This window comes from Empidonax traillii, unplaced genomic scaffold (assembly GCF_003031625.1).
Source record: "Empidonax traillii isolate 1590-97213 ecotype Southwest subspecies unplaced genomic scaffold, ASM303162v1 scaffold33:size3420811, whole genome shotgun sequence".
Lineage (NCBI taxonomy): Eukaryota > Metazoa > Chordata > Aves > Passeriformes > Tyrannidae > Empidonax > Empidonax traillii.
The window spans coordinates 7,856-31,671 of record NW_020955226.1 but is presented as its reverse complement, the minus strand read 5'-3'; the positions used below and the strand labels follow the sequence as shown (position 1 = coordinate 31,671).

The 23,816-nt window shown below is 37.3% G+C and overlaps 1 protein-coding gene across 2 annotated transcripts in view; it reads left to right on the top strand.

The window, feature by feature from the left end:
* Positions 1-2,496: 2,496 nt before the first annotated feature.
* Positions 2,497-23,816, top strand: part of IFIH1 (interferon induced with helicase C domain 1) — a 26,085-nt gene continuing 4,765 nt past the window's right edge. The window contains exons 1-11 of one of the 2 annotated variants that reach the window (XM_027911477.1): positions 2,497-3,128; positions 4,986-5,142; positions 6,854-7,030; positions 10,380-10,460; positions 13,812-14,032; positions 14,747-14,957; positions 17,926-18,143; positions 19,663-19,779; positions 20,247-20,370; positions 20,489-20,722; positions 22,614-22,870. In XM_027911477.1, coding sequence (XP_027767278.1) covers positions 2,679-3,128; positions 4,986-5,142; positions 6,854-7,030; positions 10,380-10,460; positions 13,812-14,032; positions 14,747-14,957; positions 17,926-18,143; positions 19,663-19,779; positions 20,247-20,370; positions 20,489-20,722; positions 22,614-22,870 — 2,247 coding nt within the window. In that variant the 5' untranslated portion in view covers positions 2,497-2,678. The remainder of the gene's footprint in view (positions 3,129-4,985; positions 5,143-6,853; positions 7,031-10,379; positions 10,461-13,811; positions 14,033-14,746; positions 14,958-17,925; positions 18,144-19,662; positions 19,780-20,246; positions 20,371-20,488; positions 20,723-22,613; positions 22,871-23,816) is intronic. The other variant, XM_027911478.1, reaches the window with a different exon arrangement.

Below are 23,816 nucleotides of genomic sequence, written 5' to 3'. Positions count from 1 at the left end.
AGTTTTGGGTTTGCTTGAACTTAGGAAGTTGGCTATGTGCATTTAAAACCTGTGGTTGAAAGTTATGTATAAATTATAAGCTGTAGATACAGAAAAGTCTCCTGGAAATTCAAGAATAGCTAATGTAGTTGAAGTACCAAAGCAATTGGGACAATCACTCCAAATGTGAGAGATGAGACCATACAAATCAGCAGAGCTCTTCATGAAGTTCTTTGGCTCCCACCAGTTACGGGTCTAGTTCAAAATTTAAAGCAAAGGACAGATTGTAATGCTTTTCAATAGGTAAGCTGTGCAGCAACCTAAACCATTTGAATGTGCACGTTCATCTACAGAACAACTTTACAGTAATACACATTAGTCCTGTGTCTTGACATGCCCAACTCTGCTGTTTCCAGGAAGCATATGCCCAACTGCATGTCTTTCTCTCCTTCCATGTTCCCATTCTGTTCACTCAACAAACACGTTTTCTTGTCTCCCATCTCACTGCTGCTGCCAGCAGATGAACCTGTCTTTCCTCTTTCTCCTGCAGATTGTGTCCTAGCAATCTCCTCCCTCTGGTGAGAACTCATCAGAGCTCCTCTCTGACTCACCAGCATCATAACATATAAAAGCTGAAAGCACTGCTTGGCATGGCCTCTGGCTGTCTGCAGAGGTGAAGCAACAAGAGCTTTTCCCACTGATGAATTGCATTTCCTCCCATTTGCACTGCTGATCTCTAAAATGCTGGACACAAACAGAATTCTTACGCTGTTAGCACATGTCTACACTGCACGCTGCAGTGACTTGCGGTGTAGTGCTATGCACTGCTGTGCTCAGTCATCATCTACGCAACATCACACTAGCTGGAATAAACAACTTGCATTATTTTTATATAAATCTATCTCAGAAACAGTATTGTTGTGGGATAAATACACTACTTGATTTAACACCACTACATACACAACAAAACAAACACACAAACATCCCATCTGCACACACAGAACCCAAGTCAGTCCTGTGGGCTTCTGAGACCAAACAAGGAAGGCTCAAATAAGGTGCTGAAGGCAAAAGAACAAATAGTGAGGGGAAAAAAGGCATGATACTTTCTTCAAAAATCTTTCAAAGGAAACTTCATAAAGCAGAAATAAAAAAGTAATGACGAAGTAAGAATGAAAGCTGACATAAGTAGACAATGAAATGAAAACAAAAACAAATTGTTACTCTAAAAAAGAAGCCTCCAGCTGAAGGAAGCTCCTCTGAGAGCAGAATGCTGTAGCACATCTCAACATGACGATCAGCTGAGGGCACAATTTGAATTTCAGAAAGTTTCAGGCTGGGAAAGGACCCCTAGAGACAGCTGGCTTCCTTTTAAAATGAAGGCATTAAATCAAGGACCTTGTCAAGCCAAGTGTTGAATATTTCTATTGAGGAAACTCCCACTATTTCTCTGGGCAATATATTCCAAGGTCTAATTCTTTCTAGACTGGAAAATATTTTTTTCTTACACCTGGACATAATCTCCCCTGAAGAAATATGTTCCAATTGCTCCCTGTTCTGTGTACCCCAGTGAAGAGGGATCCAACTTTTAGGAGCTGGAAAACTGTTGTCTGAAAACAGGTTCCTTCACCTGGTGGGCAAGAGGCCAATCCACACACAGAGTCAAGGTATATGATTTATTTACAGTTCCACACAGGACGGGGTACGAGGTGGTAAATCCACAAAGACAGCACCATGCCTATCAACATTTTTAACACATTTTAGCAAGCAAAGGCATTAATGTTCATTGGCTACAAGTTACTTATTAATTAGTATTCTATCTTCTATTGGTTCAATGATTGCCTCACTTCTTATGCTAATAAGTCCACATGCTCTGTCTTTCTCTTCTTTTGAGTCAGTGGGTTTCTTGAATCGATTGTTACAATCGCCCCCTGCCGGAATTACCTTCTACCAATCAGAGCTGATTTCAGCACAATTGCTGAGTTGGCTTTATTAGTTTCTTCCTTACCTTGAGAGTTCTGTCAAATATCCTTGAGGCCCGTACATTCTGTGTTCTTTGTGTCTTCTATCAGTGGTACTTCGCCCCAAGCTTCGTTAACTTCCTCCTAGGTCTGAGATCATTGAAACATATCACACCCTAAAACTTAACAAGCCAATTCTACCAATAAGTATTTTTCTAACACCTGGATATCTGTGGTTGGAACTCCCTTGAGCCTTTCTTCTTCAGACTTTATAAATCCACGTCGTTGCAACATGTACCAGGCTCTCCAATCCTGTTGGCCCTCTGACTCCAGTGCCCAAAACCCTGACACGCTGTGACCGGCCCGAGAAATTCGTGAGCAGAAAAGTGACAGACATGTTTATGGTTATGTTTATGACTGGCTTTTTTAACTCACGGTTACTGTTCAAGGTTTCGGTTTAAATACTGAGGAGTGGCACTGAGCGATGCCGTTCCCTGCAGGCGCGGTGCCTCCGCGTTTCGTAAGCGAAACCGAAAGCGGCGCTGGCTCTGGAATAAAGTGGGGCTGGGCCCGCCGGGGGAGACACAGAGGGGGACAGGGGACTTGCTGAGCCCAAAAGCCGAGTCTGGACCCGCCTGCGGAGTCCCGGTATCGGCAGCGCTCCCCCGGCCGAGCTCCGGACCGCGCCCCGCGCCGTCCGCCCGCAGCCGCGCAGGAGCCCCGGGCGCCGCCAGCGCGGCCATGGAAGAGGGGGACCGGGACGAGCAGTTCCTCTACATGATCTCCTGCTTCAGGCCGCGGCTGAAGCAGTTCATCCAGGTGCAGCCCGTGCTGGACCAGCTCCCCTCGCTGAGCGCGGAGGAGAGGGAGAAGGTGCGGGCGGCCGTCCTGCAGCGGGGCGAGGTGGCGGGGGCCGAGGAGCTGCTGCGGGCCGTGGAGCGGGGACCCCGCGGCTGCGGCTGGTTCCACGAGTTCCTGCAGGCGCTGGAGCACGGCGGCTGTAGCCTGGCCGCCTGCTACGCCAACCCCAGCCTCAGCCAGCTGCCCTCGCCGGCCGAGGAGGCCGACCACGACCTCTGCGTGCACCTGGTACAGCTGCTCCACAGCGCGCTGGTGGACAGGATGCAGCCCGTGCAGGTGGCCGAGAAGTGCCTGGAAATGGGCATCTTCACGGAGGAGGACCTGGATCGGGTAAGTGGCCCGCCTGCCGGGTTGGGTGCCAGGCAGTGCCACATAGGCTGCCCAGCCCCAATGTCTGTTCGGCACGTAGGAAACCGCAACTAGAAATGGCCTAGTAAGTGCAAAAATAAACAGGGAGTACCCAAACTTGGGGGAAAAGACAAATGGCTCCGGGTAAGCCAGTGAAGACTGTTGACAGTGGGACAGCAGGTGGGATGCCAGCTAAGAACCTGTGAAAGAAAAATGCCGTGAACCAAGTCACTGGAAGAAATATGCCAGTCTTTGGTGTTACGTATTATTTTGTCACAGACCTTAGGTTCAGGAGATGAAGTGTCATTAAGTATCTTCTGGTCCCTGAACCATACCAGGAAGTAGCAATGGCCTGTAAAGTCCTAAAGAATCATAGAATCAGATGGGTTGGAAAGGACCTCTGACATCATCAAGTCCAATCCTTGATCCACTACCACCACAGTGGTAGAACACTTAAATTAAAATAAAGCAAGACTTTGTCTCCCCTTTTTTACCTTATAGGTTCACTAAAGACTGTCCTAGTAAACAATGAGGTGAACAGAAATACCAGTTTGACAAGAACGAGGAAGTGTTAACCTTTGATAAAAACATTTGCCAGTGTTTATCCCATTTGGCTAAGAATGACTCACCTGGAGTGTGAAACTTACTTGAAACCCAGGAAAAGGTATATCCTGAAATGGTGTTAGAACACATTAATTAATAATTGCCATAACAATAAGGGGGAAGCTGGTAAACTAAGGGTGGTCCTACATCGCATTTGCATTCTGAGCCTTCACGTCCACTTTTGAGGTAGTTTTATACTCTCAGTTAAAGGACAGTAACATACATAGCTTTGTCTTATGACTGTCAAGTAGCAGCAAGAATCAGCTGCACACTAATGAATCACAAGTCAAGCATGGTAACACACAGGTGGATGCAGAGGCCTTTTAGGAGGTTATCAGCACCATTCCCTGGTAATGGGTCCCTGTGCCTTTCTGCCTCTGGTATTTCCGTTAAGCCATTCATTACTCTTCTCAATCCTGTCACTTTCAACTGCAACGGAGGCTGGTCTTTCCTAAATACCTCTTTCTACTCCTGCTTCCCACGCACTTCCTTTTAGTGTTCAGTCTCAGTCAGGTGTTCCCACTGTTATGTCTGCCCATTTCCTTGTATATCAGAATGGGTGATTTGTGAGCCTTGAGAAAATTACCCTTGAGGATTAAACACCTGTCTTGGGATTGTTTCATTTCTCATGCGATTGCATGTCAAGTTCTGTTTGTGACAGCATTGGGACACTTTTCCAAAGCTTCTTTGAGGGCAATAGTGACTTTCTAGAAGCTTAGTTATTGTATTTTTAAGTGGGAATTGAGATGATAAGGCCAGAGTTTAAGCAGGGAAATGTTCTATTTTATGTATGAGGTCATGTTACAGATTAAGTCTGAGTTTTGGTAAACTGTGTGACATGACTTCTCCTTAATCAAGGTTACTTACTCCCTAAAGCAGTCTGAACACCAATTGTTATTCCACAAACCAGTCTGAACACCAATTATTATTCCACAATACTAATAATTATTATATAGTTCTTATTATTGTAACCATTGCCTAGTACTAGCAGTCTCTCCAGTTTAATTTCAGATCTCATAAGTCTTATCCTACTTGAAACCATATGGGATAAACACGAGGTTGGACAAAACTGCAGTAACTGTTTTCTGATTAGGGGCAGATCCCTTTCATATATTTATTTTTAATTATGTTTTAATGATGACAGGGAAATGCTTTTGTACCTAGACTATTCTTACTAACTTCCTCAAACCATTTCCAAAGTCTATATGATGATTGTTTGTGGGTTTTTTTCACCAGATCCACACTGCTACTGACAATCGTGGGAACAAGGAGGGTGCAAGGGAACTTCTGAGCAGAATAATGCGGAAGAAAGATTGGTTCTCTCCCTTTTTACTTGCTCTCCGTGAAACCCAACATGAAGACCTAGCAAATGAATTAAGTGGAGATACAGGAGGTAATAATCTTATTTCACTACTACTGATTGTTTTAATATCTTCTTTTTTTTTTGGTAATGTTATTTAAGAAACAGTAATGTAAGGGTCCCATAGTACTGATTTCACTGTGACCCTAGGACTAATGTTTTTGCTTGTCCAGGGATTTCAAAATCAAGTTATTTAACAGCTTAAGCAATAGATTTTGAAACACTAAAAAATTCTTACTAAGCAGTATGAGAATTAAAATAGTATGTATTCAGTTGAAATTAAACTGAATCCTTACCTTTTATAACCCATTGGTTTCCAGTGTGATGTTTTTCTAATCACTCATAAAAAAATATTTTGAAGATTAATTTGAACAGACAAAACAGACCTTACCTGGATTTCTCTTTCAATACAAATATAAATATATAGAACATATATACTTAAGTATATAAGTATATATACTTGTAAGTATAGTATATGTAAGTATATCAATAATAGAATAAACTATTAAAACAGCCACTACTTTTTATTCCTGAATAATGATTACAATATTGTAAAATTGTAACAGTGCTCCCCTGGATTCTAAAATATAAAGAAGCAGCAGCCCCCAAATACTCTATCCCTCATTTTTACTGTGCTCCACATATATTTTATAAGATTTTTGAGACTAAAGTTTTGTAACAGATTTCCCATTTATCAGCTTCAGCCTGCTCACCCAAGGAGCTCACCAGAACTATGTGTCTGTGCTTTTAGTTGCTGCATATGGGTCAATGCCATGAGACTGGGGTAAGAGGAACATGAAGGTTTTGGACAGGAATCAGCCTATGTACTGCCAGACACAGATGTGCAGCTGCCGTATTTGAGTATGCAGATCAAAGAGCATTGCAGTCTGCGGGACAAGACCAATCAGGTTGGAGCCTCAGAAGATCATTCTGAGTGAAACTCAGATCCTGGGAATGGCTCAGCAACTCAGCAGCTATTGTGGTCCTAATTTTCATTCTGGTTCTCAATTTCATTCAGAGTAGCAAGTATTTCACAAACATGCAAATTATTAATATTCTTCTCATATTTTTATTTTCAATTCTTTTCAAATTTTGCATTTCTAGATTTTCAGTACAATGCAGAGAATGTAGGGTAAAACTTAAGTTTAATTCAGTTGTTTGATGGAATACTGAATGAGTGCATTTATTCCACAGTTTCTCCGTAATCTTGGACAATGCAGGCCCTAAAAGAAACTGTAAAGACTAATATATAAAGCCATAAATTGTGTGGCTCTTACCAGAGGATAATTAATTTTCCATGTACGCAATCCTATATGTATGTAGATACGTAAGGAGTGTGGTGCTGGAGCATCCACTGACATGAGATCATGACAGGAAACACTGAGAACAGGTTCATGGGGTACCGGGGAAGGAGGAGACTGGTGCTACATTTTAGCACTACAGGTTGATCATCAATGATTTGTTACAATAAAACCCATTGTTATTAGCAGATGCCTACCTGTAGAAATCGAGAACTTTATAAAAATAAATCTATTTTTTTGAATTTAATTTCTAATTACAGAGTAATGTCTTAATGTTTATAAAAATGTCAAAATTCCAAACTATAGTATTTGAGTCAAGACCTAGAGTGTATGTTATGCTGTTATGTACCTGATGAATACAGGTTAGTTCTATGTTTTCTGTGCTCCACACTAAAAGAAATTAAATGTTTTGTAGTGCTTTAGAATTTCTGTTTGTTTTCTAGGAACAGAGAATAGACAAAGTGAGATGAAGAACAGTACAAATGAAGAAACGGAAATTACAAGCCAACCACGATATGCCATAGTGGAGGATTTGAAACAGCAAGAAAATGTGATTGATAGTTTCAGCAGTGAGAACAGTGTATTGGAAACATCCTTGGGAGAGAATTCTGTAGATTCAGGTTTGTTCACTAAGTGTTATTTTGTGCTGGTACCAGTTAAACTTCAGTAGCGGAAGGTAACTGAGAGAACTTAGTACAAATTTTTAGAAATTGTTGTGGCCTGTTGTTCACGCAGATCTACTTTTAAAAACATGTCTTGGGAGTTGATTAAGAGCAACAGCAATTAACAGCAATAATGTCCAGACATAGCTGGTAACCAGTGGTTCAAACATATGCTTCATAATTAAGGAGCCATTCATGTGTGTTACAAGTTCAGATGGAGATCAAAAAATAGTTACAACTGAGACAAATCTTATCTGAAATTATTCTAGTGAATTTACTCAGCCAAAGGAGTAAGACAGTTAAGGCTGCTCTTTTTCTATCAAACATGAATAAATTTTTAAAAAGTCGGCCCTGAAAAAGTGCAGCCTTTCAGTGTACAACCATAGTAGCCTATTTCTTACTTATCATGATATTAACAGCATATCACAATGCTTCATAGCAAATAGTGAATTATTGATGACAGCAAAAATACCAGCTTGGTTTTCCTGGATTAGAACATTATTTGGCAGTGTAAAGAAGAGATGGCAAATATTTAATGATAATTACAAAATGGATTAGACTGAATTATCCTCAATGTTAGTTGGAATCCTTCCTGGACAAGGCTAAGGCTCTTACTGGGCCTCACTAAGGGTAGGTTTCATTGCTGTTAGCCTGATCTTCTACTTGACTCTGGCCAGGTTAAGGGTTACAGATAATTAGATCTATTAGTTATTAACTAGCCTGCCGTAAGCTAATTCTAGACGGAAAACTACGATCTCCTCAGCAATGAACTGTACTGAAATGAATAGATAATGGTATTAGCAGTTTGTGCGGCTGAGCAGATCTGTTCGATGAAATGGTCTTAAGAGTGTACACAGTACAGGGATTCTGTCATTTTGGTTCAGATTGACTTCAGTCTGGTGTGGACTGTGTACCTGCAAGTGGCTGGAACACATGAAAGATTTGGTTTCAGCTGACAGTGAATTTCTTCTCACCTAAACCAGCTCTGATATGAATCAAAGTAGTGTAAGTGGGGACAATTTACAGATTCACTGTAAACATGCACTGCTGACTTGACCTAAAGCAGCAGAGCAGATGCACTGTAACAAGGGCTGCCAGGAGACAATGCTGCATGAACGTGGCTGCAGAGGAACAGGCTCACATCAGCTATCTTGAAGTGCAGTACACTTTGATCTCTGTGTGCTTGTGCACTCACTTAACTGCACTCAACTCTTTTTCCATTTCCATCCTTCATTGTGATCTGGTAAGACTGTATTTTTAAACCAGGCAGCTGAAAACTGGAGCCCAGATTCTACTTCCAAGTATGCTGGGAACCCACCTGATTTCCAGTTTGATGCTGTCAGGTGTTGTCAGTTTTGCAGTACATCCCCACCATTCTTTCATGTCTTGAGAAGGACACATTTCAGGCAGAAAGAAGCATTTTCAAATCACTTGAAATTACTCCAATTTGCATTGTATCTGAAACCTCCTCTGACCTGTTTATTTGAGTAGCTGAGACAGTGGGAGTCAGAAGGTATGAGAGCAGTAGGGTCATTAAAAAAAAATTAGAAATCGATCATTTAGCCTAAGAGATAACTAGAGAAAAATTGTGTATACAAAAACACAGGTAAGAAAGTACACATACACAAAACAACACAAAAGCAAATAAGTTTGCAAGGTCAGAAGTGAAACACTTGGATTAAGCTACAGTTAGCTACCTGTATAAACAACAATTTAAATAATAGCAGGTCTGTTTTTCAAGGCTTGTTTTTCATTGCATTCCATTCTCTTTATACTTACTAATTAGTCAGTGCAAAGTGACTGAAAATCTTTCTGTGGAATATTCTACATTACAATGTGCAAGAAGCACTCTAAAGGAAGATTAGCAAAAGTGGTGACAACAGCTGTTACAATATAAACTCTTTTATCTTCATTGTTTTGAAAATGCTTATTGGTTGGTTTGTTTGTTTTCTTAATTCATTTTAAAATACAAGAAAGGTGAGATAGTTGAAAAAGGAGAATGTTATTGACCTTTTGTCCTCTCTTTCTTATCCTATATGGATTCCTAGAAAGTGAAAATGAGATATAACAGTATCATCTTCATTTTCACTAATGCTACTTTGAACGTGGCTTAGGACTGGTCAGGCTTTCTTCCTTTTTTTTTTTTTTTTTTTTTTTTTTTTTTTTTTTTTTTTTTTTTTTTTTTTTTTTTTTTTTTTTTTTTTTTTTTTTTTTTTTTTTTTTTTTTTTTTTTTTTTTTTTTTTTTTTTTTTTTTTTTTTTTTTTTTTTTTTTTTTTTTTTTTTTTTTTTTTTTTTTTTTTCCTTTCTGTTGATTGCACTGATTTGCAGGAGACTAGGCTTTTTTGGGGGACAATAAACTGGGAAAAATATGGGTATAGACCATAATAGGGTATTCATTGGAAAGAACTTGATAGAACACAAGTTCACTGTCTGATTAAGCAAAACATGAGTCAGTGACTGTGACTGATTTCGTATGCACACTGTAGGTTCAGTTGCAGAGTGCTGTAGGTAAGCTGGCCTAAGCTTACCCTAACTTAAGTGCAGGATGAGGCAGTTTGTAGCAGACTTTTCCAGAAGAACTGCATATCTCTTTAGGTATTGAAAGGACTGATTTTGGGAAAACCCAGCCGTTTCAGTTACACTGGTGACCGAAAAAAGTCAGTGTAACACATTGATCGCCCAGCAGAGGGAGAGCTCAGCACGGGAATATCCCCGCGGACTTCCCCGTCCCGGCGCTGCTTCTGCATACGAAGAGTTTGGAAGATTTAATAATTTATCACTGCTTGTATTTACCTGGGAACTGTGGTTTTCTCTTTTCCTGTTACATGAAAAAACTTTGGAAAAAAAAAAAAAAACCACAACCTGAGAATTCTGGTTTTGTTTTTATTCTACTACAGGTATAGCTCTCATGGCTTACAGGGAGTGAAAGAGGATGTTCAGCTTGCCAGCAACTTTTTTTTGGCTTTTTACTCTTCTGAAAAGATAAAATAGGATAGAGGGGATCATGTAGGTGGTCATGTCTGGACCGTTGCTTTCAAACCTATGCTGCATGGCCCACATTGCCTTACCTCTGCCATGTTTTAGATTTTAATTTTCCACTCCATATTTTCTTCCATAAGAAAATTAATTATATTGTTCACATTTTTATCTTTACCAAAGACAAAAAAAATTGTTCCTTAGCCATCCCTGCCTGATAACCATCTAGCCTATTTTAACAGCTTAGGGAGAGAACAAACAATATGCTTTTGCTATTAGTATTTGTACAGCAAATTTACTATATTGCATTTGTTTGTGGTTTTCATTTAGAGTCAGATGTCTCCATAGGAGATGGAAGTGTCCGTAACTTCAATGAAAAACTGGGCCAGAGCTGCACAACCAGTGATTCAGGTATGTTTCCCTTCTGTTATTTAGAAATTGCAAAATAAGGTCTGGAGGGGAAGCGCTCTGTGAATGGTCCGAAACAAAAGTCAGTGGAAGGCTTTCACTGTGAACACTGGTTCATTGTATTTAGATGTCAGATTTACCCTCATTTTGTTGGAAAACAGATGCCATTTTTAAGTGTCTGCACCTAAGTCCTAGCCCCCATAATAGTCGATTTACTGAGCTTGTCTGAGTAGGTCTCTAGACATTGTCATCATACAAAACAGTCAGCGAGACAGACTGATTAAATCACATAGGCTGAAGAGACTTACAGAAGTCATCCAGTGCAGTCACCTGTACAGAAATTCACAGTGCTGCCACATAGACATGTGTCTTTAGTTCTCAGAAAGGAGCTGGATTATGCCTGGGCCCTGCACAGGGTAAGTGAGAGGGAATAGGACTTGTTTTAAAAGTATCTAATCATGAGCAGAAGCATTTCCAGGGTACCTGCAGAACAGTAATGAAGGTCCACTTTCTGCCTAAGTAATTTAGTAGCCCTAATTGTAAAAGCAGCCTAATCAGTCAGGGTTACTATCTGAAGACGTTTGCAAATCTCGCATTTAAACACATGTGCAACTTTTAAATACAGTTTTAAACCAGATTTTGGGCTGTGTTTACATAATACTTAGAAGACAGGTATTATCTTGCTATATATAGTCTGAGCCCAATTAAACACTGCTGTTGTAAAATGACATCCCAATATATTGTTTGTTTGTTTGTGGGTTTTTTTGTTTTGATTTGGTTTTGGTTTTTTTTTAATCTTAGACCTGAGGCAGAACAAATTTGCAGCTTTCCATCATGGTGATCAGCCTGTTTGTCTACACAGAATTCAAAAGCTACTCTTTGGAATCTAGCCTTTCTAAAATTTGTGTTGGGACTGTGTCTTGTAAAAGGGCAATTTGAGTACCTTTCAGGCCAGCTCTGCCTAATAAACCTATAAACATCATGCAAATATTGTACATCGTATGCCTGCAAAATGCTTACTATAAATACTTTTAAAATAGTTTCAAGCTTTTTAAATATTAATATCCACATAATTTATAAGTACACAGAAATTTCAGGATAGCTCAGATCTAAATTGCTACACTCCAGCTAAGATTTTAGTCTTCGTATTGCTAATTCCTGAGAATACACTTTACACTTCTGCATGAACTGAGGAGACTCATCAGTCACATTGTATTTTTTTCCTCACTGTGTCACATGAACTGTCTGGGCATGGAAACTTCTCTGTTCAGATCACACTGTGTTGTTGGTCAGGTCAATCCAGGCTACTGGTGTGTGGCAGCACATGTGCATGTGTGTGGCCTGATTCTTTTAAGATTCCTGAAATATCTCCCATTAAGTAAATTGGGCATTTACTATGTGTAGTAATCCAGCATACCATAAGATTTTTTTTCCAGGGTTTACTTGCTATATGTTCTGTTTACATGTGGGCTTTAAAAACACCTAGTTAAAAAGTTTTTAAAAACATTCATGCTTTTTAATAATGCCTACTAAACTCAGCAAGAGCAGCTAAGCATCTGCTAAGTAGATGCAGATGAACTTTGTGATATTTATGGATTTTATAATTTGAAATTTTGCAGTAAGGCTGCTGTATTAACAAAGGTGCTTAGATGGCGTCTTAATACATTGATATGATTTGGATTTTAATGCAAAGAATCGTGTGGTTTCAGTTGCAGTTTTCTGTGCAAGGATCATTTTACATTTAAGAAAAATGGAATTAGCAATTCACATGAGCCTTGTACAAAGGCAGACAACTTCCCCAAAGTTAAACTGTGCATTATGAAAATCCTTTAATTATTACGTTTTTTAATCTGTGAAAAGATTCCTGTGTGAGCCTTTGTCTAAACAGGGGCTGAGGCAGTTAGGAGAAAGCTAAGTTAAATATTTTTTAGGCCTAGACTGTTAATTGAGGATGTTAAGGAACTGAAATTTAACCAAACAGATGGGTGATAAAGTGCTAGTTTCAATATGATTGAACTATTGAATTTAGCCAACCAGAAAGCAAACAACGTTCTTCCTCAAAAGAGAGTAGTAGAAGTCAGATAAGTGACAGCAAGTACTCTCTCATGCAAATTTCCCTGCGTTCCAGGTAGCCCTGCACTCACACTAAAAGGCAAAACAAGCAAAAAACACTTAAGAATGGCATTCGGATGTTTCCATCAGCAGTATTTTATCAAGCTTCATTACTTTTTGTTAGTTTAATTTTATTTAATGGAATCAGGAATGCTAGAAAAATACACTTACTTGGTGTGTAATGTCTCAGTGATAATAAAATCCTCATGATTCTTCACCAAACGATATCAGGAAACAAAACTATATGGGTTTTTTTCTCTCATTTTTAGTCTATTAGAATGAATTTGTACCTTTTCTTCTCTGAGGGCAGTTAATACATGAAAGGTGATCTGAACATATTTGTAGAGAAAAAAAACAAAAAACAAACCACAAAAACTCCATTGAAATAAATCCTTCTGATATTAAGGTGTATATAATTCCTGATTCCCTAAATATATGTAGACTCAAGAGACTTGATATGCTTTTCTTACTGCTTGAAATAATTCCACAACATTTTTCTACTTTTAAGTTTTGAACACTCTTTATTTCATCTGTGAGCCATAGATCTAAACTCCGCCATTGCATTTGAAATGAGAGATGGAAGGCTTTGACCTTAGGTGACAAATGTGTATGACTTTTTAATGAACAGCTCAATTGCATTATGTATGAGTCAGGCTAAGAAGCAAAGTAATCTACCATGAATAGGTGTGATACGTTCTGCAGTTACCTGTATCTTGTATGGACAGTTGAATTTTCTTATCTATTTGATCTTTATATTTTATAACTCCATCATTTTTAAGTGGTCCCTATCTCTTTTTCCTCTCTATGGCTCCGCTCTTGGAAGTATTTAAAAAGGGAGCTCCCTTGTGACCAAATAAGTGTCAGTATTGATGAAGGAGAACGTCACATAAATGTGACTAGATTATAATAAATACTGCAGCTCTGAACACAACTTTTGTTGGTCCCAGTGCTACTGAACTGTATCTTTGAATTCATACATAATTGCAGTCATGTCAACATAGACAGGTGAAGACATACTGTGGCTTATTCCACCTGTTCTGATTGGTGACTGGATATAAGCAGTTCTGATCCAGAGTTGCACAGGTCCACAAATTAACATTGTCTGTCCTAATATGCCCTGTTTCTGTTTATTCAGATGAGGCTTTTAATAGTACATCAGTATTTTTCTCTTTGAAATTTTTTTCAATATTCTGATATGTTTTATGCCTCCTATTTGATACTTATATTTCTTTCTACCCTTAGATGAAGATGAAGAGGAGAGGAGAGCTTCCCCTGAGCTAGATCTGACCCTGAGAGATTACCAGATGGAAGTTGCAAAGCCAGCACTGAATGGGGAGAATATTATAATATGTCTCCCTACAGGCACTGGTAAAACCAGGGTGGCTGTTTACATTACCAAAGATCACTTGGATAAGAAGAAAAGAGTGTCAGAACCTGGAAAAGTCATAGTACTCGTTAATAAGGTATGTCGGTCCACTTTTTTAAGACTAGTATTTTTTAAACATAATGCATTGTTAATATAGACATTGTAAAATGAATATTAACACAATTCTCAGCTTCTCTAGATATAGCTGTGTTAAAGGCACACAGCTCTAGACTGTCGTCTCCTTCGCATCATTACCCTAGTGCATGCTCAAATTATTTCAGTGTACCCCACTGCAGGTGCAAATTTAGATGTGCCCTCATAACTACATTATTTTTTAAAGTAAAATTTCAAATCAGAATTAATTAAAAAAAATATTTTCCACATTTTGTGTTTCAGTTTGGTAATGAAGGCCATCTAATGAGTCTCACAGTAGTTAAGGAATATTTTTTCAGATTTTCTGATAGTGGCTGTATATTTTACAGTTAAATTTAGCACATATAAATTAATCTTCTACTGTAATATTAAAATATAGAAATACATTTAAGAACTTTATTTAAATAATAAATAATATCCATATCCTCTTATAAGAATGCCAGAGCATGCATGGCTTGTTCATTCTTCCTAAGGCACAGTTAAGCCAAGTTTCTTGAGACAAAAAAGATTTCACAGAAGAAGCTGGAGGGGAGAAATAGATTTGGGGATTTTTACTGCTTGGTTTCATTTTGTTCAGCTAACAACATTCTGGCAAACAGGCGTGTATTTTTAATCCTGTGTATAATCTGGTTTAAATTCTTTGGAAACTTTTGTTCAGGTACCATTGGTAGAACAGCATTTAGAATCAGAGTTTCATCCATTCCTGAAGCATTGGTATCAAGTTATTGGTTTAAGTGGTGATACTCAACTGAAAATCTCATTTCCTGAAGTTGTCAGAAAAAATGATGTCATCATCTGTACAGCACAGATCCTTGAGAATTCACTCATAAATGCAGACAAGGAAGATGAAGAAGGTGTCCACTTATCAGGCAAGTTTTTAATTCTGAAGTTTTTGCAGAAGGAATAAAATTATGTCTCAAGTCTGGAAAATTGCAGAGTAAAAATATGTCACATTCAGTAGGTTTTTCTGATTTAGTCGTTTTATAAATGCAAGTGGGAGTCAAAACCAAATCTTAATTAATTAATGAGCATGCAATGTTTTCAAGTTCATGCAAATACAGTCGTACAGGTTCCACTTTCCAAGCCTGGTAGAGCACTGAGTCATATCACATAGAAGCTATAGACAGGATGAGAAAAATCATGATAAAAACTCAAATGTAGTTTGTAGTTGGAGAAATATAATGGAACACAAGATAAAAGCCAATCTGTTTTAAAAGTAGTATTCTTTAAACTCTTAAAATTTTGCTAAGGTACAGTGATATTACTTACAATGTGTGTCTCTCTGAGCTTGGAAGATGTAATAGTTTCCTACAACAGATGAAGGAAATTGAAAAAAACAAAATATAGACAAGGCAAGATTGTTTTCCCAGAATACTAAAGTGGCAGGTATCTATGGTAGATCAGAAAAGAAGTGGTATTATGTGCCAGTGACATACAAATAATGGAACAGCTGATGACTTCAGCTCCAGGATCTGGGCTGCAGTGACCTTCCTCTGTGAGATGTTAACTTCTCCCTCTATTTGCATGCAATCAAATCCTTTTTAGATGGGGCAGGATGTAGCTGAGGGGAGAGCTATGATATTCAAAATAATGGATCTGAGATAAAAGAAGTACTACTCTGGGTATTACAGAGAAAGCAGAGAAACCTGACAATCAGTCTTTGTCTGTCAGTGCCTAGTGCTGACAGCAGTATTGCTTGATCCAAACTAACTCCTGAAGAGGCACTTGGGGACATCAGAATTGCCTCCCCCCCTTCAGAGTGCGTTGTTATTAGCCTAGGCAGAGTACCAAAGATTTTCTTATCCTTGTTTCCTTTCCACTGCATCTAAGTTAATAAACTTTCCTAAATCTGATTAATTTTGTAATCTTTTATAGAGTCATCTAAACATTTCTACTGGAACTGCAGACCAGTTTAGAACTGGGCTGAATCCCAACCAGCTTGTGTAACAAAGTGGGTTTTGAATGGGTTGCACACCTTGCCAAGTTTCCTTCATAAGGAGCTACATTTTTCCCAGAGCTGAGGTGGCCCTGCACCTCCTTTTTTTCTCCATGCTCTTACACCTGTGCTACGAAGTTTAGCTGGACCAAAGCCAAGCAAGCATGAACAAAGACAGCTCCATTTCTATGGCTGTGACTTGGTTAACTTGCAGCCTATATGAATCATCCTAATTAGTTGTAAGCTTTTTATTCCAAATTTCTGTGCATTCTTTTTTTCATCTGTTTCCACAGAGGTCTGCATTGCACATAATGTGGAATTCCAGCCTTAGTGAAATGGAGGGGGGTCTCTTAATTGTATTTTACCAAATGTTTACCCTTTTTGCCAAGGTCTAAAATCACTGTGTATCACCTTCAAAGCTGTGTATCATCTTCCGTAGGAGAAACACATCACTTCTGGTGGGTTAGTTTGTCCACAAGTAATTATAGAAATATGCATTACAGACATAATGGTTAAAATCAAAAGGAGTAAGTTCATGTTGGCAAAGTAAGTGAGAAACTGCTAGTACTGCTTCTGAAGTCTTGCAATATGTAGAAATCTTAGAAATAAATAGGAATTTAGATTTGAAACTACATCAGTCCAAACTGGCTTCCTGATCCACTTGTGTGACGACAATCAGCTTTAGCCAGTGACATGGAACACTGGTTTGCTTTCCTAGCAGTAGTCTTTGGTGTAGCCTTCAAATAAAACTTCCCTTCTTCAGTCTCCACCTTTCTTTATGTTCTTCAAAGAAAGGCTAACTGAGACTGATGTAGCTCTCTGTTGGTTTTCAACTTCTGCTACCAGCTGTTGCAAACTCATTTGTAGTGATGAAACAGTTTGAGCACATCACTGTGTAAACAAGGCCATGGAAGTTGTCCAGATTAAAAAAAACCCTATGTATGAGTGTTTAACCCCGATCATTTCCATGACCTTCTTTACAGTCTTATCTGCAAACATTCCTCAAAATGTTGGAAACAATGTTGAATTAGAGAGTTACCGGCCAGGTGCAGAAAGAATGGGAGCTCCATAAACCAGTTCTGCTGCTATAGAAAGAGAGAAATGTTCACGAGTGCTTCAAATCAGAACATTGAAATATATGTCACTGGCTGCATATGCAGATGGATTAAAGATATGTTTTCTGTATTTTTGAGACATTTAAAATTTTAAAAAATCTTATTTTTCCTTATTGTATGGCACATTACTTGTTGCATGTAAATACGATCTGACTAAAATGCACATAAAACCTCTCTGAATCTTCGTTAGTTTCCTCTGCTACAAAAGACAGATGAGTGGTAGTGCTCCCACTAATCTGTTTGTTCTTTCCAATAGCACATCCATAAAGTAATATGAATCTTTTAATTGGACACGAATAGGTAGGAAATCTCTGTGTTGCTACAAAATGGAAGCGTATTTGGACCACAGTAAGCCTTTCAAAAATGTCTGAAAGGCTTCTAACATGTTATGTATCTTCTCATAAACAAACAGTATGTAGTTTGTCAGACACGGTTATGATATAAAAGATGGTATTGAGTTCAGCTATGATATCTTCTTATCACTGGCTATTAAAAATATCTCTCTGAAATTCTTTGTATCATCAGATTTGTTTTGCAAAAATAGAAAAGCCTTTCCCATTACGTGAAATGTAAAACCACTTGGCATATCAGGACTGCAGCAAAGATTCCAAAGTTCATTAAATACATACAGCTTCCATCCACGCCTTCCTCCAGCATTACAATTTCCATATTTCTAATACATTAATTAGTCAACACCATCCTTACCTGTTATAAGATTTAATCACACAAATTCTACATTTGAAATAAAATTATTAATTTTAGGATTTTTGGTTTTGTTTTTTCCAGATTTTTCCCTTATCATTATTGATGAGTGTCATCACACTCAGAAGGAAGGAGTCTACAACAATATAATGCGACGTTACTTAAAAGAAAAGATGAAGAACAGGAAGCTGGCAAAAGAAAACAAACCACTGATCCCACAGCCTCAGGTTGTGGGACTTACAGCCTCACCTGGTGTAGGAGGTGCAACATCCTACTCAAAAGCTGAAGAGCATATTCTGAAAGTAAATAGCCCTCACACTTGCAAACCATCAAAGAGACATTGTCTTGTTCAAGTAAAACTTTTAAAGTTGGCATTAGACTCCAAACGTACAATCTGATTTGGGGTTTTTTTATGTGTACGTGAAGTTCAGCTCATAGCCATTCAGGAAATTGACCCACTACAGATTAACAGAAATCCATGCACAAAAAAAAGTTTACTTTAAGGGAAAATAGGGTTGATGAAAAGGGAAGTAAAAAGATTGCTTCACTTGAAAAACATTCTGCAGTTAAGATCGGGGCAAGAAATCCACTATGTAGTACGGTTTTATAGTTACTAAAAACTTTATTTTTCCATTGATAGGTTATAATTTACTGTGTATTCCTAAATACTAGACAGATGATGGTATTTTACACCTGCGTATCTAGAATCACTAAGCTGAGCTTTTGTGTGGATCCAAGAAAATGAAAAACCTTGAATACTTATACAAAGCAGAAACTACTTGTGAGATACTGGTAGCATACAAATGTGTTTTATTTTTTTCAGTTAGAATTACTCACTGAGAAGGGAATATTGTGGAGTTGCATGAACACCGAACTAGAGATAATTTGTTAAATTCTATACTTAAAGCAACTATATTTTACTTGAAATTAATTGAATTTACATTAGTAATACAAAAGCCCTGTACTCCAGTGAAATCTCCTGACTAGTAATTTGCACAAGAACAGAATGTGATATTGAATAGGTGAGACCTACATGAAGCTTTTATTCTGTATCAAAGTAGATAGAATTGTGAGGTATTTTGACACAACAACTTACTTGCAATGGAAAAAGCAGAAAACTCCTTTTCATCAGGTCTGAAATTCCAATGGTAGGATGCTGTGGTTTGTATCTAAAGAAATATAATCCAAATATGCAAGGTGAAATAAATAACTACAGCTGAAGACATTACAAAGGTTATCTCCCAGATTTCCTTTCTTGTTTTTTTTGCTTATGAAAATTTTAAGGTTTCACCTTATTACTTGAGACTCAATGACAGATATATTTGTAGTTTCTCCTTGGAAGAGATCAAAAGCAGAAAAGTCCAGTTCAGTTGTGCAGTTAGCACAGAAATGTTCTCTGCCTTCCTGTTCCAAGAATCATAATTTCAAATTATTTTCTATTCTTATAACAGGTCTTACTTTTATAATTAATCCTGATTTTTTTTTTAATTCACCATTGTTTTTATTTATTTTGTGCTCCAAACTCTACTTTTCCAAAATATTGATGCTACATTTTACTTTTCAATTTTTCACCCTGAACTACAAATGTTTTCCTGTATGTAAGGATCATTTTTTTTGCCTAAAAATTAACTTGTGTGGCTTATCTCAAATCCTTTTCAAAGACTTGGCCTTTCTTATGCTGATAGGGCCTCTATCCAATTTTTTTAGGAAGAAAATAAAGTTATATAAATATCTAAATAAGAAACCCTGTTGCATTAATTCAATTTTCTTGTGGAATAACTCATTCAATATTAAAAGAAATAACATTTTGTTTTCTTCCAGATCTGTGCCAATCTTGATGCATGTAGAATTATGACTGTTGAAGAGCATGCAGACCAGTTAAAGAATCAGGTGAAGGAGCCGTCTAAGAAGACTGTGGTTGCAAATGACAAAAAAAGGGTTAGTTTTTTCAAACAAATCAGTATTAAAGTTTTATTTCTCTTTAAAAGCGTGTTGTATGATATCAAAACCTTTTGCCCAGTTCTCTTTTTCTATAGACTTTTGATGATCCGTAGTCCTAATTTGAATATTGTTGCTTTCCTCTGTATGGAAAAGTATCAGTAAAGTTAAATAGAGCTAATTTTTTACTTATGTCAGGTATATTTTTGAAGTGTATGGTCAAAAGACCTTCTGAACCGTAGTTGATATGTTTGTATTGGAGTGACATTATATTCTGTTTAAAAAGTGTGATTGCACAATATAATTTGTTTAGTGTTGTGAGCTATATATTTCCGTAACACTAAATGTATTTAACAACCTTACTTGTTTTTTGATTGAAGGTTTAACTTTTTGAAAAATTACTCAGTGGGCAGGTAGTTCAGTTGCCAGAAGATGCTTACTTACTTTGCTAATCTATTTATTTTTAGGATCCATTTAGAGAGGAAATTACTGAGATCATGACAGAAATACAAAACTATTGCCACCTCCATCCAAAATCTGAGTTTGGAACTCAGACATATGAACAGTGGGTGATCAAAGAAGAGAGAAGAGGTAATTGCATAGCAAATACACACCAGCTTTGGATTTCTTTGGGTCATTCTGTATGTACATTCTATATGTACATTCTATATATACACAGACATGTTTTTGTATTTTTGTTCACTTCTAGCTGCAAAAGAAGAAAAACGCAAGGAACGCGTCTGTGCAGAACACTTGAAGAAATACAATGATGCTCTCCTGATAAATGAGAGTATCCGAATGGTGGATGCATACAATCACCTAACTAACTTTTATGAGGAGGAAAAAAGTAAGAAGACAGCAAGGAGTGATGACGATGATGATGATGAACCAACTGTATCAAAACAGGATGAAACAGATGAATTTCTAATAGGTTTATTTCATGGTAAGTTTGAAATACATTGTGATATTTAATATTTGAAATCCATAATTATGCCCTAGCATGCTTTGCTAGGCCCATTATTTATTACATCCTAGAGACGGCTGTGCTGTTTATTATGACAGTACCTTGATGTCCCAGTTCATACAGTTTTGAAGACATTAAACAACATCAAAGTGGGGTCATGTCACATCATGTAATAGAAGTTCCTCAGCTCTGGCCTAAGGGCTCTTTCTTTTTGCTGCCAGTAAGTAAAAACTGTTCTCTGCTTTCCTCCAAGGAAGTGGCCCTGAGAAAACTCTGACAGATACATAAAACATGTATTCCAGTTGACACTCTTGAGGGGCAAAAGGTTGAGCAAATGGAATACAAAAGTAATGAAATGATTGTTTTAATGCAACACTTTCTACCAAATTTTGTTTGTATACGAAGAAATAGGAGTAATGTCCTTGAGTTACAGGTAAAGAACAATTAGTGAGAAAATTAAACAAAGGATCAAACCTCAAGGACAAAAGTTAGCTGCCTTTTTTTTCAGATCATTCACCTTGGAACTGGGATTCATTCAGTCCTTGACTCATGAATTTTCTTTTTTTCCAAATTTAGACTGTCACCATTGAGAAATTCAGGAATGTTAAAACAAAACTTATAAAAATAGATTATATAATGTTAGTGTGTTTTTTTAATGACTATTTAGACTTTCTTTACACCCCCTTATTTAGAATTCCAGTACTGAGCTGTTTCTAAGAACCAAAAAGTTAGACTAACTAAAAATGAAACTGAGTTGTCTAGATTGTTTACATTTCCACAGGTAAACAAAGTTCAAAGAATCTGATAGTGAAAAATAAATTATATTCCAATTTGTTATGATTTTACCACTGAGAGTGCCAGGGGTAATAGAAGAAAAACTAAAATTTTCATCTTTTAAGAGCAGAGTTCATCTTTGGTGGATAAAGTCCCTGGAGACCTTAGTGTACGTTTAACTAAGGGGAACATTGTGGAAGTTTGTTATATCTACCTACTTTTTGTATGGCTTTCTATATGTTTGATTACATTCTAATATGAATAGGACTAGTCAGAAAGCCACTGTTTAGGTGGTGGTATAGTTTGTGGCCATTGAGTACAAGTGCATTGGACTAGGTGCACTGCAATAATCTGCACAGGGTGATGACATCAGTGACAGTAATAACACATAAGGCCCCAACCTTAAAGTATTCTTGCTGAGTTTCCATAATCATCTGACAATGACCTAGGCTTTTAAATATTAGAAGTTTTTTTAAAAATGAGAACACATGTGAAATCTTCCCTGGTCAGTAGAGCCGATTGAAGAGAGTCATTCATTTAACATTTCACTGAGTATATTAAAATGTCTGAGAGCTGCAGTACTCATATCAATGTGCCCATCCTGGTATCTACTATGTTACATGTTTCTAGTGAGGATTCCTTCTTTAATTAATGTCCCAAGGACAATTTATGTCTTAATTTTTAAAAACATCAGCTCTGAGACTGTGCATATTAATCTGTTTCTCCTTGTAAGAGTTTTTTCCATTATTTCAAAACTGTTTTGCAAATATAAGCTGGTATTTAGCCCTTTAATACAGTGCACTTAACTGTACCACTTCTTGTGTATAGTAAGGTTTTTTTCCTTTGGTTTATTCTTACCATGAAATATAGTGTACAATAGTGGTAATTTATTTGATTGATTAGTGTGGTTTTAATGCATATAAACTCACTCCAAAAATAACTTGTATGCCACAGTTCTTCAAACTGAATGTGAATTAGCCATGCTTAAGTATTATATAGAAAGCTGCTCTTTGCTTTGTTGTTTGGGTTTTTTTTTTTCTAGAGCTGTAATTTTACATGGTTACTTTTTCTTAATTTACATCCATTATTTTTAAAGCAAAAAAGAAGAGGCTGAAAAAGTTGGCTGGAAAGCCAGAACATGAAAATGAGAATCTCATACAGTTGCGAAATACTTTAATGGAGGAGTTCACGAAGACTGAGGAACCTAGAGGAATTATTTTCACAAAGACTCGTCTAAGTGCCTTTGCTCTATTCCAGTGGATTCAAGACAACCCAAAATTTGAAGAAGTGGGAATTAAGGCCCGTTATCTTATCGGCTCTGGACATAACAGTGAAATGAAACCCATGACTCAGGTACAGAACCATACATTTCAACATTGCATCTTGTACATGATTTCAGAAAACAGCTTGTTTTAATGCTAGACCAATGGAGCCTGGAGTTCTGGTTTCATACTTGCTAGCAACTTACCTTCGTAAGCTACTGGATAGGTGAATAATAATGTTGGAATAATTTTATTTCCACAAGAAACAAGGTTTTTTTGGCTATGGATTCTATGTCAATAGGAGTAACCAGCATCCCTTGCTTAGAGTAGTGTATATAGTCAAAAGGGATACAAGCTGTAGCGAGGCATGTAAAAAGTAAACAAAATGGAAAGAGCAAAAATGCAATCATTAAATGAGTTCATACTTATCAGGACAACAGTAATTCAATTTATATTTTATCTAATGAATTAAAAAATAAAATTACAAAGTTGATTGTGCCTATCTTTTTCTATTACCGTTGCTTAATCAAATTATACCAGTTTACATGCATGCTTCACACTGAGACATAACCATTGAAAGAAAACTTACTAAAATTCATAATGAAAATTTCACAATTGAACGCTCAGTTTTGTCCATCTTGTACCATTGTGTTGATGTCATACAGCACATCTCTCTGATTATTTATACTTGCAATTTAAACATTTTCAAAACAAGGTACATCAGTATCCTAAAACCTCTCTTCTAATCTGCTCTTTACTCCCCATAAAATTGCTACTTCAGCTTTTTAAAAAATGGTGTGGTTTACTGTTGAGCAGAGTCCATTTCCTTCAGCTGCTCTCAGTTTCAAAAAAGAAGTTAGGAATTGTTCTCTCAAAAAGTTGCTTGTTTTCTATGAAACCTGGAATTTAATTTGTGTTCCACATTGTACAAACAAAACAATAGCTTCTGCATTTTGAAACTGAATATAGCAAATAGCAAGTTTCTGTCCCTCTGCTCAAGCTGGTGATAATACCAGCTGGTTCAGAAATCTATTGTT